Raw genomic sequence first — 15,897 nt, 5'->3', positions numbered from 1 at the left:
GGGACTCACGTGCACGAACCAAACATAAACTAGAGTCGACCAATGTTCATGGAGCAGCATCGCTTCCATTACAATCAATAAAACTGGCTACAACGGCCGTGACTTCGTAAAGATACGCCGCAGAGATCTGCACCGCAAACATAGAAACTGACCAGTTTTTAATTTAGAATTCCAGCTGGACGTGAACGCTCCACTTTAGCACATAAATGGTTTATAAACTATTTATATTTGTAATCAAACTGCTGGTTTACTAGAGAAATGTTTCTTAGTTTGGTTTAAAACGCACCATGGTTGTATTCCCCAATGCGATTTCACATCGTTTAATATCTTGTATCTGCTGATGCCAAGACCCAACCTGATACCATTTTCACAGTTTAGTGCGAGCAGTTCCTGGTTGTTCCACCAGGTGGCGCCTCTTACTGTTTATACTGTCACTCAGACTGCAGGCACTTCATGTTGGCAAGCAGAGAGGATTGTGGGGGTTTAGCAAGCATGTTCATCGTTTGTGTTTGTAAATTTGGTTCGTTATCTTTTAGACTCACTAAATGTTTGATGTTTGACTTCAAAGAGGTTCAGAGAATCAAAACTGTAACTTCTGGTATTCGTTCTCAGGCAAGAGGATGAATTATATTATTGAACGTTTAGGTTTTGATTTAGGAACTAAAATAACGTCTCTAGTTTTGACCTTTTTTCTGTTACATAACATTTAACCTTGTAGTTCAGACATTTAGAACCAAAGACACACTTTAGTCTCAAACATCTGCTTGTATGAATAAAAGCTGGTTAAAGCATGTTGTAGTACCTGGTTGCTCCACCAGGTGGCACCTCTTTGTGTTTATACCATTACTCAGGCTACAGCTCATGTTGGCAGCAGAGAGCATTGTGGGAGTTTGGCTAGCACCATAGCAGAGACTAACGTGGAGGTTAACGACAACAGACGTAAACTAAGGATTAGGTTTAGTTTAAAGCCGATACCGATCAGTTTAAGAAGTCCTTCGATTGGCTCTGATCCAGATCTTTGGGATCTTATCGGGACATCCGTAGCAATGACCTATAGCATCTAGTTCTGGCGCTAAAAGGTGTTCAAATGTGACACCAAGGACACAACTTACTGACGACTAGTTTAAACCTGCGTTTGCTGACGTATCAAGGTCGCCCCCTACAGGCAACGAATCACCAGCTGCTGTAACACTGCGGGCATCGACCGCTATGGTGACCTTTTTCTTCCTCCTTCTTCCAGACCTTCTTGCACACTTACCTTTATGTGCTCCTAAACGGTTGTGCCTTGTTGGGAATGAATGTAAATGCATCGATTAGGTTCATTAAGTTTTACATTCAGAGAGTCGGCGCTCAGGGATTTGACTTTGCGTTTGCACAGAAAATGATTGTTGGAGCTTTAGCACGAGCAGACGTCGCTGGAAAACAAATCAAGCACACCGAGCGCCGGGCGGCTTCTCAGATTCATTATAATGTTTTCTCATTATGCTGATAAAGACGACATCATTGCTTTCTTTCCCCCCAAACTGTATTTGCTGTTGCAGATTAGCAGAACAGAAACTTAAACTCAAGTGTCTTTCCAGCTCAAGTAAGAATATGAATGAGCTTGTGGCAGCAAAGGTGCGTCTTCAGGTTTAAATACAAAGACGTTTTTGTCTTTTGTCTCGTCCTCAGCAGGTTTGTGTTTGTATCGTAGCGTAAAAGTGAAGCTGCAGAAAGTGACTCACATTCTGCTGCTGCCTCCTTTGTAACTGGAAGGTTTTGGGAAATGAAAATGGAGATTTATTGTGGTTTCTCTGTTGAAGCATCAATGAAACGCGGTTAATTTAACACACAGCTGCCCAGAGGACGATCGGACGTCCGTTCGTTTCGCTGTTTCGGGGCGGAATCGGTTCAAATTGTCACTTAACCTTCACAAACGTTTCAAAGCCTCGCGGCTCCGTCTGTAGGTAAAGACCTCGACAGCAATCGTATTCAACACCAGAAGAGAATCATTCCTACATGTTTGATATTCATTCATGTTTCATTTCAGAGGACGCCAGCATCAAATCAGTCATTTGTGGTGAAATATTGGTGAATTTTTAGGTATTTAATCACTAGAAGAATCAGTTTTGGCTGTTTTACGATGAAACAACAGATTTATAAACAACATTAAAGTCTGTAGTTTATATGTTCAGAAGCATCAACGATAAAACCTCCAACACGTTTCTGTACGAATCAAATCTGGTTCGTTTTTGACTTTTTTTAGACGCAAAACTGGACCAATGCTTCATTTTACATCAAAAACAGTCGACTTGCAAGTTTTTCAGGAGTTTCCAGAAGCGACAAGTTGCACCGATTTGCATAAAAACGGCAACTTTATGCAAATGAGGAGCGGCCAACATGGCGCCACAAGAATCCTCATCACGTCTGCTTAGATAGAGAATGAATGGAAACCGTCATTCAGTTCATTGGCTAACCAACGGGAGATGTTAACTAGTAAAATATACATGCTCCAGATTGGGCTGTGATAGTCATCGCCTGCAGGTGGCGTAACAGGTAAAGCTGCTCCTTTACTTACCTACAGGTGGAGCTTATTTGTAAGTTATCATCCACCGTGAACACTCTTGAGATTAAACTATCCGAGTATTTACGGCGCCGATCCAAACCGTGACGCTTGTTAAAACGAAACTTCAGTAAAATAATAATCAGGAAATAAGCTCCCACATGGGACTCGAACACGTTCTGGCTTCGTCCACCCCTCAAACGGAATGCATCCGATTCTCTGCATCCTCAAAGTCTGCAAGAATTCATACGAACCCCCAACATTTACATCAAACTAGTCTACGAGGGCAGCAGCATGTTCAGCTTAATCTAAATTGAATATATTTGGACCAAACAGAACATTTGTCATCTTGGGCTTTGGGAAACTGACATTTCTGACATTTAATAAACCAAAACTACTGATCGATTAATCTAGAAAACACCCGACAGATTAATCAACAGTGATTGTTGGTTGCAGCTGCACCAACTTAAATTGATCTACTTTGGTTGGATAAAAGATAAATACAGTATATTAGATATTTGTCCTGCATAATCTCCTTTATCTCTTTATCTTTAATACATAACAGCAACAAGCTGATATGTGATATTAAATCTCCTAATTTACAAAAAAAACGACCAGAAAAAAAGCATCTTGAGCTCCGGCTTCGTCGACAAAACACCGAGTTTAAGACATAAATTCATAAACTCGCTAACGAGGAGGAGACGGTGAGGTTTGTTTATTTCATGAATATCTGACACTTAACGGGGTAAAAACCCAGAACCAGCAGCAGCAGCAGCAGCAGCAAGAAGTGGTCAGAGTGGAAAAAAGCTCCGGTGACGTGTCGTCTGCAGCTGCGAGGTGGAATAAGTAAAGACGTGCAGCAGAACGCGAGGTGAGAACAGGTGAGCCAGCCTCTCAGGAGGTGGACGAGGTCGCCTACTGCGGATATCTGGTCGTCTCAGAACCAGAACAGGTGTCAGCTGCTGCACGCAGAACCGCAGACTGATAATTACCACCGAACCCGTTTAACACCGACGACGACGACGACACTCCGCCGCGTCCTTGATTCTCTTCTTTAAATTTGACTTTATAATGAGGTTACGGGAACGCTGGCTCACTCTGTGATTTAAAAAAAAAAAAGAGATGAACTGAAGAGAGAAGTCAGACGGAAAGAAAAGGTCATTAAAAAAAAACAGAAACAGGAGGTGAAAGAGAACGAATGTCGATGCAGAAAGAGTGGAAGGAGCTGAATGAACGTAGCAGAGAGGAGGTGAATGAATGAAAGGAAGAAAGGAAGAAAGAAAGAGAAAAGACGCAGATGAAACCCAGACAGTGACACAGACAGACAGACAGACAGACAGACGGACGGACGAACACGAGAAAAAAAAAAAAAAGAGTCGATTCACAATCAGCCCATGTCTGCATCACTCCTCCTCTTCTTCCTCCCTCCCTCCATTTTGTCGTCCTCCTCTCGTCTGATGCTGTTCCAACACCTTCGGGGGCTTCAGCCTCACATCCACCATCCAACTCGCTAATGCTGCTGCTGCTGCTGCTGCTGCTGCTGCAGCGCAATCAGCCGCCAAGGAGGGGAAAGAAATAAATAAAGAGAAACCGAAACAAAGACGAGCTCTGTGTGTCTCGTGTGGCTGAACGTGATTCAAACTCACATCTGACTATGAGGTCTGATCAAAGCTGCACATCTTCAAGTCCTGTTTAGCAAACCGACGGGTTCGTGGTCCAGACGTCACGCCGGCATCGTCGCCGACCGTCGGCTCCCCGGAGGTTCACGCTTTCATACGTTTGCAGAATCGTGGACTTAAAAAGCCAAAAACGAGGTTGTTTTGATGCAGATTAGAAGCTAAACGTTGAAGTAGTTCGAATCCAAGAAGAGCTTCAGCATTCAGAGTCCGACAAGTCCACAGAAGATGTCTGCAGCGTAGCAGCACCACGTTATATTGCATCTAATCGCACTCCCGTTCACGTTAACCTTTGTGTCATTTTAACGCCGTAAAATTGTGCAAGAAATGCGTTGAAATGATGCAAAAACGTTCTTAAGTGTCGCACTTGTGTTAACGTTCAGGCTGCTGCTCATGTTTTCTGTCTGAAAAGTCTTAACTGATGGTTTCATGTTGGCGAAGAACAAACAAACGGTTACACGGAAAAATGCTTAAAATATGAACATTTTTTTGTTGAAAGCCAAACAGACGCATTAGATCAGCCCAAATATTGCCTGAGCAGGAACTGATGGAGACTACAAGCTTCTCCACGCACGGCCAACCAGCTAGCATGTAAATTAGCTCGTTGTGAGGCGTTCAGGGAACGTCAGTAAATCGTGCAGTCCGTCGATGAGCAGATATCCAGCATGTGAGGCGATCTGCGTGGATACAACTGCTGATTATTCAACCTCTCAAAGGTGGTCACATTTGTAAAAGTGCACAAGAAAAAAAACAATAAATACAGTAATTATTGTTGGTTGTAATCACGCAATCTAAATATGGAGAATACCAACAGTTTTGTCACTACTGGTCTAGTTTGACTCTTTATTTTTATAAAAACAGACTTTCTGGATTTGTTTCAGGACAAACAGAGTCTCTTAAATCGTGCATTTTGCTGTACTTTAGGAAAAACGTGCAGAAAACTGTGATAAACTTGCAGTCAACTGAGAAATTACCAGGTTCCAGAACCCTGCAATTAAACAGCGTTCATGGGAATAATGTGTAGAATGAAGCAGAACTTCAGGTGTTTCCAGACAGACGCTGACACCGAGACGAAGCCGACGGGCGGCGGACGGGTTCTACGCCGGCATGTTGAAGTGTGTTGATGAATCCAGCCACCGCCGTCTGAATTATTGATGAGCAGAATATTAGATCAAGGGCTTCATAATTTCTGTCCAAATCCAGCCGCTAATGTGACTTTTTCCAAACAGCCTGAGCAAAGACGAATCAAAGCCGCGAGTCGCCGCCGCCGCGCACAAACACATTATCGGAATAATCGGAGCCAAAGTGGCCGACGTTTGAGGGACGTCGCTCCCTGATGAGCTGTTCACGATGAATTATTCAGCTGCAGAAAAAACAAAGCAGAAATGAGTGGACGAGGACAGGAAGTCGTGCACGGTGATGCCGCTAGCTTCTCCACGCTAAATGTTCTGCACCTGCCATGATGCTAATGCTGCTGACGGCATAAATGTGGATCGGTTTCTGTGTTTGAGGTTTCTATCTCTGGGCAAAGCAAACGAGCATCAGAGCTAACAAGCTAGCAGTGACTTAGCTTCTTACCCAAGGCCATTTTGTCCAAAAACTATCCAAGAATTGAGGCCAAACTGAACAACTTTGGGTTCTGTGGATCAAAGACACTTGGAAGATGTTGGAATACAAAAAGGCAGCGCTAAAAACGGAAACGCTGTCAATCATTGAAGCTGCAAAGCTGCAAACAAACAGACCAGTGTTTTTTACAGTCCACGGCACTTTTACACAAAAACATATCAGAATGTGTCTAAATTCTTCAAAATCAGCCCCCATGGCTGCAGTAACCGATGGAGACTAGAAGCTTCTCCGTGCACGAGCACCTAGCTAGCTTCTACCGTAGTCTGAAACCACAAACACTCATCCCAACAAGTCAGAACTTCTGATTTGTTTTACTTTTAAAGCCAAATTAAGTAAATCTGACATTAGAACGTCTTACTTCCTTCTCTTCAAACCAGTTTTGGGGCTAAAGTGGGTCAAACAGTGTCAAAATTTCTCAAATAAGCGACTGAAAACAATGGCTTGTGTCAAACTAGGCTTCTACTTTTTTGTCTTGATCGCCTTGACTGCCTTTATTTTTCAGTACTAGTTGCTGATTGCATAGTTGCTTCACTTCTACTGCCATATGTAGACGCTAACTTACACATTTTACACAAACTCAGTGAAAAACCTGCAGACTAGAAGCTTCTCTGTGCACAGCTGTCTAGCTAGCTTCTACCGTAGCCTGAAATTGCAAAAGCTTCTCCAAAACTTCTGTAAAACGACTCAGAATTTGTCAGTTTTCTTAAACTTTTCAAGTCAGATGAAGTAAATCTGACGTTAGAACGTGTTGCTTCCTTCTGTTCCAAGTCATTTCTGGTCTCTCGGCTGTAACCGATGGAGACTAGAAGCTTCTGTAGCCTGAAATGATGAAAACTTGTCTAAAAGCAATCAAAACGACTAACCGAAGCGTAAACTAGACGGTAATTATCGACCTTATCGTAGGACAGAGTGTCTCACACAGATTCGTCTAAAACATTTGGTACAACAGAAATAACAAAACAACACATCTGCAGTCACTATTCACATAGCAGCTCTAGTTCTAGAAGTCATTTTGTGGTCTGGAAACTCAGCCGCTAACTTAGTTTTGTCATTGCAGAAGGCACTCGGTAGCTATAAACCCTCACAACGTAGAAACACATAAACCGAGTTGTCGTCGGGCGAAGCGTTGATCCAGTCACATCATGTTTGTGTCAAATGTCACAGCCGAGGTAATAAAGACTTTACAGTTCGGACTTTCCACTATAAAACGTTGCAGTTTTACACACTTTGATTTGTGCAGCCGTCGTTTGATCTGATTCCTCGACACTTCCAGCAGCCGTCAGCAGCTTTTTACGGTTCAAGACGACAGTTGCAGGACTGATAACAAGAAATGTGTTTCACTGAGTCACGCGGCTACAAGCGAAGCCATCCAACGGTTACGGCATCAGTTCATAAACGGCGCGTCTGTATACGTCTTTATGACGGTTGTCTCTGAGGTGTGAAGGCCACAGAAGCTGTAAAGTGGTAAAAGTAAAACCAGGTCAGGCGGGTGGACAGATGCATGTTGGCGGGAAAACTGTTTAATTATTATTTAAAAAACTTTTATTTTTTTAAAAAGTTAACTTCAAGAAATGCAGATAACTAATAAAATCATAGAAAAAAGACATTTAAACCATAAAAATCAGGTTAAAACTGTAAATGTCCACATCAGAAATCTGCATTTTTATAATTTTATGTAGTTTCTTTTACATTTGACTGTAAATTTACACTTTAAAAAAATATTAAAATTAGCAAGAATTTCGTAATTTTACTGATATATGCTGTTATTTGGAAGAAAATTTTAGTAAATGAAGACTGAGAAACAGGAAATAATTTACTTATGTTTATGTCTACAGCCTGTAAAAATCCACAACAAAAATCTGTTTGTTTGTTTTTTGTGTTTTTTTTTTACATTTGTGTGAAATTACATTATGTTTTTACTTCATTTAAATCCCAAAAATCCTGAATTTACACATAAATACAGCATTTAAAAAATATATTCTTTTATACATTTTCCCGTTTTGATCAATTCCACATCATATCTGGTAGCATCACAGAAAATTATATTAACTTATATGTATTGACTAAAAAAAACAAAAAAAAAAACAGTTCCTAGTCTCGACATCACTGCAAAATTCCAGTTTTACTGTCTTTAAATCAACGAAACAGTCAATTCTTCTCAGATATTTGTTGCTATTTTCACCCCTTTCTGTCACATGGTTTTGACAGAGCAGTGTTTTTACAGTGCAGTCGGGTCCCTGCAGCTCCACACTGAGTCTTTGTTCAGGTTTTGCCGCGTCAGGCTGCTAACCGGTCCGGCACCAGGCCCGAACAGAGGAACCGAAGCGCTCGGCCAGTAAATCAGCCGAGCAGCGAGCCAACATGGCAGCCAGTCGGCCGGTGACAGCGTGAGATTATCTGGAGCGTGTGATGCTGGTGTTTACACCTCGCCTCTCCGCCGGCCTCCACCTGAGCCTTCCTCCTCCTCCTCCTCCTCCTCCTCCTCTCAGACTGCTCGCTGCCGAACGTCTGGACTCTCGGCGCCGCCGCTACACACCAGAGTGTGATTCATTGATCTGCTGATTCATTCACTAAATTCTCTGAAGGTGTTACAACCGAGAAACGAGTCGGCTCGTAGTAGATGTTTTTTATTAATGGCAGCAGAACCCTGCAGACACCTGCTGCAACAGAACCGTGTGACGCATCGCACAGACCTTCCATCCGCCGTAAACACGCCGTACGACGAACAGCGCCGCATGGGAGGCAGCCCAAACTCCATTCATTCCATCTCAGGATACTAGAACCACTCTGGTCGCCTCCCTTCTTCCAGCTGCACAGACATAAAGCTTTAACAAACAGCTGCTGTGAGCCGGTGCTGTATAAATAAAACTGAACTGAACTGAATAAACTGTTTGCAGGAAATTCGTCAAAACAAATGAGCTAACAGGCTGCTGGACTCCAGTGTAATTGTGCAAAAGACAACCAAATTAACAACATATCAGTCGTAGAAGTGGCTCAGCATTTTCAGGAACCATTTAAATCCAAATTATTTATTTTTCCCAATAAAGCAAAGCAAGCGTTTCAACTTGTCTGAGGAAGATGTGCAGCAGTAAACTACAAACCCTTCGGATTTTCAAATAAGGAATATTAAAATTCTTTAACACAGTCGGCCACGTTAGCAATCAGTCGCTAAAAACAAGTCAAATTCTGTGGACGTTGTGCCGTACGGTGTTTTTATCCACTGCAAAATCAACTGGGATTGAAGACCAGACAAACTAAACACAGGGTTGTTGAATTTTACATAAAAAATCCAAAAATAACGGCTTGATTTGAAATTAATCTTCAGTGCTTGACGCTTAATCGGCGTTAACTGCAGCAGACGAGCGCCAGTCTTCCACAGAACAATCCTCACAGCATCCAGCTCTGTTAGCGTTAGCAAGCCCTAGCTTAGCATTAGCCTCAGTTAGCTAACTTAGCCAAACAGCCATTTTTACAACTTGATGAGTTCATCAACACGACTTTCAGGAGGGAGCGTTTGTTTTATGAACCCTTATGGGCGGTCATCCAACACACACGGAACTCCATCTCATCAACAGTAAGAGGCTCCACCTGGTGGAACAACCAGGTACTGCAGCTAATCTGCAGTTCATTTTCTGACATGGCTTTTCAGAGGAAGTATTGAGAAATGGACTGACACGTGGTGTTTCTGTTGGATTTGTTGACAAACTGGGGAAAATTAAGGAATGCTGCCAGTTTTATTGTTAAACAGAATAAAAGCAAAGCGCATGATGAAGCTGTGTTGATGTGAAGACGGCTGCTGAGAGCGATGGAGGCAGGTTTTTGTGAGTTTTGCTCAGAATGGTTTAGAATTCAGAACGTAGACAACCTCTGCTGCTTTGACTTTCACTGTTTTCTCTCAGTCTGTCTTGTCCACAGGCGTACGACGCTAAGTTGCTCTTTTAAGCAGGGTTGGCAGATTTATCTTTTCTTCTCCCAGCATTCAACATGCATCATCCTAAATATCTCGTCTGAGCGGGATGGGACGATCAAACGGAAAACAATTTCAAATATCTGCCAACTCAGGGCCGCCGAAACTCCAGACAGAATAAACATTCAGCGTTTAGGATCCGAGGCCTTTTTATTGCTGCTGTCTGCTGCAGCGTCTCCAAAAAAACCTCCCACTTCAGCCATTTTGTTGAAAAGAAATAGGAGGAGTGTGTGTGTCCCACATCGGGTGTGAATTCTGGAAGAGTGACTGATTAGGAAACATCATAATTGCATTGCGTTTCCCGCTGAGATCCTCTATTATGTTACACTTCATTCCCCATTCAACGCACAGTCTAGACCAGACTAATTGAGTGTCTATGGTGTTGATTCAGACTATTAACCATCTGTGCCTCTTCCCTCTCTCCTCACCCCTGCCACCTTCATCCTCCTCTCCTCTGCAGGAGTTTGGAGGTCGAGTAGGATGCTGAGTATCTTTCCTCCTCGCCACTGCTCTCCACCCAGCTCTCCATGACCTGAGAGCACCAGCACAGCGGGAGGAACGAAACACCAGAGCGAGAGAGGAAGAGGAGGGCAGAAGGCCAGGGAAGGAAGGAAGGAACACGCTTTTTTTGTTGTTATTGTTTGGTTTCCCTTTCTGAGATGGCGGCGACGGAGGCCAGTGCGGCGCCGGTGGTCCAGGAAGACGGAAAAACCCCCGAAAGCAAGCCGGCGGAGGCGGAGCAGCCGGCCAAAAACGCAAGCTCAGAGACTGTCAACAGCGAGGTTGTCGATAAAGATGGCACGGCCGTCAACAGCGAGGTTGTCGATAACAAAGAGACTGTGAATAACGACACAGCGGCGGCTGCGGGAACCGAGGAGGGAGGAGCGGCGGCGAGCGAGGAGGCGGCACCCGCTCAGAGCTCGGAAAACGCCTCCTCCGCCGAGCCCAAGACCTCGTTCCTGGACTCCTTCCTCAACAAGAGCGGCCTGGGGAAGGTGATGGGAGGTCGGAAGAAGAAGGAGCAGGAGAACGCTGCCGAAGGAGGCGAGAAGGAGGCGGAGAAAGGAGGCGAGGAGGCCGCAGCAGCTGAGGGAGGCGCAGAAGGAGAGGAGGCGACGGAGAAGGCTGCAGAGAACGGCGAGAAGGACGACGATAAGAAAGCCGAGAAGGGCAAACCAGCGGAGGCCAAATCCACGGTCCGGGATCTGATCAGGAAGCCGGTGGCGAGGATCTTCTCCCATCGCAGCACCGAGAAGAAGGACGGCGCCGCCACAGAACCTCAGAAACAAGTAAAGGTTCGGTCCAAATCCCTGGACCGGCTGGAAGATCCCGAAGCACTTAACACCACCGCAGACTCCACCATCGAGGAGGGAGGAGCTGCCGGAGGAGCAGAAGGAGGTGCCGATGGGGAGCAGAAAGCCTCGTCCTCCTCGGCGACCACCAAGCACATGAAGCGCTGGCACTCCTTCAAGAAGCTCATGGCTCAGAAGGCGCACAAGAAGAGCGGCGGTGGCGAGGACGGCAAGGAGGACGGAGCAGACGGAGGCGAAGGAGGCGGCGACTCCTCCACGCTCGACTCCAAGGAGTCCGGCCAGAAGAGGTGGAAGCTGAAACGCTCCTGGACCTTCCAGGGCCTGAAGAGAGACCCCTCCATGGTGGGCATCAGCGGCAAGGCCAAGAGCTCTGACAAGGACGGCGCCGACAAGACGGAGGAGGTGGCGGCAGGAGGAGCCGAGGGCGGCGAGGAGGCGAAGGCGGAGGGCGGAGCCGAGGAGGCGAAGACGGAGGGCGGTGACGAGAAAGCCGAAGGAGGCGAGGAGGATAAGGCGGCCGGCGGCGGAACGGTGACGCAACACGCCAACGAGATCTGGACCTCCTTCAAGAAGCGCGTCATCCCCAAGAGCAAACGCGCCAACACGGAGTGCGCCGCCGGTGGCGAGGAGGACGCCACTGCAGCTGCTGCCTCTGGTGAGTCGACACAATCCATGTTCCCATAAGTTTGTGCACATTTTTAGGTAGTCCTAGAGGGTTCGGTAGAAAGCAACTGGACTCCTCTGTTAGGTTCTTTTCAGGTAAAACCACCTTGATTAAATGTGCAGCCTTAGAAGGCAACCTTCTTTTGGGTCGAATCTTTTTAAACATTCCTAAATGCGTTTTGAAGTGTCACAATACAAAACGTTGGTGGAAATGGCACAAAAACTTGCACAGTTTTGCAAAAGTTCATACCCTTAAGTTAGGCGGATGTACTTGGAAAGAACCTACAAGACAAGTCCAGTTGCTTTATACTATTAAATAACTTCTGGAGTAAAATGGGCTCCTGTAGTTCCCGTAGCTTTAGCCTCCGAAGTCACTTTATGCTACGCATTTAATTTGAAAATGTGTCAAAAACGTACCATGTGCTCTAATCAGACTCCATGAAAATAAAAAAAATCTGCAATTCGATACACAACTGTGAAGCTATTTGTGACTCAGCTGCCACCAACACTCGCACGGTGAAGATTCAGGGAGTTTAAACCATTCACATGTAGATCACAGTGTCACATACGCCGTCAGGAGTCTAATAGGTTTTAAACGGCACACTTCTTGTTTGCATCACAGTCGGAGTTTATTAAAAATTCAGCGTCCGAAGCCGACAGCGAGTTTGTACTCGTTCCGTCGCCGTCCAGCGAGCAGACGGGAGTTAAAGTCTGCTAACTCTGGGGGAGGTAATGTAATTGAACATTCTCCCAAATAAAATATTCAGCGAGTGATGTGAAATTCAAATTACACCGTGGCTTCAGTCAACAGGAAAGACTAAATTTAGCCGCCGTGCTGCTCCCGTCTGCATCGAGAGAAAAAAACGGTGCAAAAGCACAAAACCAAGAGCAAAAACTGGAGACCATCTGGTGTCATTTCAGATTGAACTGATCAACACCTGAATCGTTGCTTCTTTGAGTCGCTCATGTCATCATTTAAAAAAAAAAAAGATCAAGTTTAGTGTGTTGTTTTATCTTAAATTTATCTGCTAAAACAAATCTAATGTGTCTTTTGTTGGTAGAGACCAAACTAGGGCTAAAAGCGTACGCAAACCAGACTCTAGAAGGACGTCTATGAGCCTGAATGGTTGCTGTTTGCCAAATACAAATTCAATACGCCGGCGATGTGGAGTTTATTACATCCCACAGGGGCCAGAATCAATAAATACAGGTTTAAATGGGATTATTCTCATTATTAAATGTGCCAAAACCATCATCCTGCAGTCTGAAGTGCTGTTTCCCTTCAACAGCAGATTTCTGATCTGACTTTGGAGAACATTTAGTTTCTCTAGATAAAGTCCGTTCTGCAGTAAAGAACGGTCTGACTGCACCACATTATTATTATCGTCTGATATTTGGATATAAATGCAGCAACGTGTTCCTTCAAAATACTGATTCTGGAATCGTTTCAGTGGAATATGTGCTTGCACGGAGGCGAAAACTGTCCTGAAAACAGATTATTCATTAAGAACTTACTGCATAAAACTCGCTAAAACCTTCATCCTGCATTCGGAAGCAACGTTTCTTTTTTGGTTAGATTTTGGAGTTTAGTTTATCTAGATAAAGTCTGGCACTGTCAAACCGTTCTGCAATAGAGAACCGTCTGACGGCACTTCTGGCAAACGTTTTTTTAAATGGATCACAGTCATGTTGGGCGGATCGAAGTGACAGATGCTTCAACCCTCAAAACAGTGACGGTGGAACTGAAACCCATCAAAATCACTTCATTCTTCATGCTTCGTTTCAAATTGTGCCAAAAATACACACTTTGCTGAAACTAGATTCTGTAAAAATCTAAAAATTCTGCAGTCCTTGGTGCAACTCCAGTGTTTTTAGTGACTCAGCTGCAACCGACGGTCATGTGGAGAAAATTCGATCCCGAAACGTTGCACCAATGAATGCTTGCAAGTTAGAAAGTGTGCAAAAGCCTCCGATGCACCTGGTTAACGAAACAAATGTGGATTATTCCTGAATAAACTCTAACCCTGAACTCTGGTCTTCTTTCAGGCGAGGAGGGAGCAGCGGACGAAGGCAAAGACGGCAAGTCGGCCAAGGCCAAGCGCTCGCATTTCGGCCGCGCCGTTTCCCTGAAGAACTTCATCCTGCGAAAGGGCAAATCCACCAGCGTGGACATGGGCGAAGGCACCAAGGAGGAGGAGGAGGCTGCAGAAGCAGGCGAGGCGGCGGAGGAGGCCGGCGCCGACGGCGAGGCGGCAGCAGCGACCGAGGAAGCCAACGACAAAGATGCAGTGGAAGTGGCGGCTGAGAAAACACCGGCAGCGACGGAGGAGGAGAAGAACGGCGGCGAGGCGGTGAAGGAGGCGGAGAAGACGCCGGCCGACGCCCCGGTGACCAACGGCGAGAACGGCTGCTCCAACGGCACGGCGGAGGAAACCGCCGAACACAATCACCAGGACGAGGAGAAGACGACGGGGAGCAGCCCCGTGAAGAAGGGCAAGGAGGCGGTGAAGGACGAGGCCAACGCCAAGATCATCAACGCCGTGAACAGCGGTGAGTTAGAGCGCGCCGAGCGGGACTCTGCCGAGCCGCCAAACGGCAGCGAAGACGGAGATACTAACGACAGACAGCGACAAGCACCGGCACCGACGCTAACAAGCGATAGCAGTAAATGCAACCGCTGGGGGGATGAGCTAGCGTTAGCCGTTAGCATCGGGGAGGAGGGCGGGGAGGGAGGGGAGTCTCCGCTGAACGGAGGCTGTCGCTATGAGTCATGTGACCAGGGAGAGAGAGAGGAGGAGGAGGAGGAGGAGATGAGGAAGAGGGATCTCCGAGAGGCAGCGGTGGCCATCGTTCGAAACGTGATGTCAGCAGCCACCGACCAATTAGAGAGGGAGCTGTGCGTCGACAACGGTTTGAACGGCTGCTACGACTTTAGATACTGACTTGTTACCCACATGTTCGACACATATCAGCGCACACAGACGCATGCAGACACATGTTTAAGGACAAATATCTGTTTTCTGAGCTGCAACCAGTCAACGTCGGCGTAAAGACCGTCAGCGGAGAGAAACGTCCAACGTTAAACACTCACCTGTGCAGCTCAGTGATCACCTGCCGGCATCTTCTGTTTAACCTCAAACAGAGACGACAAAACGAGACGCTGCCAGCAGAGAACAGCAGCTCACTGATGCTTCAACAGGCGGAACATGATGTTCTCAAAACCGTCGACTGTTCCTGCAGTGATTATTATTATTATTAATAATAATAACAATAATAATAATAATAATGATAACAATATGCAAAAAACGTCTCAGTTGAATCGGTTTTAGAAGAAATCTCCAGTGAAGTCACCTCCAATGAAACGCTTAAACATTAACAACACTTTGGTTTCGTTTTTAGAATAATTTTGCAGACATTACAAACCTACACAGACTTTTAACCGGAAGGGAAACTGTTTACAGGTTGAGGTATAATTGAATATTTTTGCTGCATTCATTTAATTATACTTTAATTTTAGCGTCTGATGTTACCGACACCACTTATTCGGCTCTTTTGGGATTTAATTACAATTACAGAACTGCTAATCTAAGAAAATTGTCCACAACATGAGAACAGTTCAATTAAAAGACAATCAACAAGTTTGATTTAAATTCACCCACAAACACCAAGAGAAGCAGCGTAAACTTATATCTGCAGTGAGTTCATGCAACGAAACTCCAGTAAGTCTGGTCGTTTCCATTAATCAGAAAGTTCATCTTTAGGGAAATCATTCCATCTACATTTTAAAACACATTAGCCCCGGTGACATCGCTTCATGATGCTGCAACTTTTACATCGATTTAGGATTCAGTCATGCTAATTAGCATCTAGCATATCGTCTGACTGCACCTCAGTGTTCTGCTATAGTGGGAAAAAAACTAACTTTAAATAAATCACGGTCATGTTGAGCGGCTCTAAGTGAAAGACGGAGTTGTTTTAGTGGAAAACTGGTAATAAAATGAAAAAAAACAACTAGCAAGGCTGATTTACTGCACAGACACACGTAGCACACAGATAGCAGACGCTAACAGATAGCAGACGCTAGCACATCGTCTACATTCAGTGAGTCCG

At 45.1% G+C, this 15,897-nt stretch overlaps 1 protein-coding gene across 1 annotated transcript in view; it reads left to right on the top strand.

Moving 5' to 3' along the window:
• Positions 1 to 14,729, top strand: part of LOC103372141 (cylicin-2) — a 37,345-nt gene extending 22,616 nt beyond the window's left edge. Inside the window, exons 2-3 of the mRNA XM_008301706.1 lie at positions 10,272 to 11,779; positions 13,834 to 14,729. Of these exons, the coding sequence (XP_008299928.1) occupies positions 10,471 to 11,779; positions 13,834 to 14,729 (2,205 nt within the window). The 5' untranslated portion in view covers positions 10,272 to 10,470. The remainder of the gene's footprint in view (positions 1 to 10,271; positions 11,780 to 13,833) is intronic.
• The last annotated feature ends 1,168 nt before the right edge of the window (positions 14,730 to 15,897 follow it).

Source organism: Stegastes partitus, unplaced genomic scaffold (genome assembly GCF_000690725.1).
Source record: "Stegastes partitus isolate 25-593 unplaced genomic scaffold, Stegastes_partitus-1.0.2 Scaffold1702, whole genome shotgun sequence".
NCBI lineage: Eukaryota > Metazoa > Chordata > Actinopteri > Pomacentridae > Stegastes > Stegastes partitus.
The sequence above is the reverse complement of the archived record's forward strand: the minus strand, read 5'-3'. Positions and strand labels throughout refer to the sequence as shown.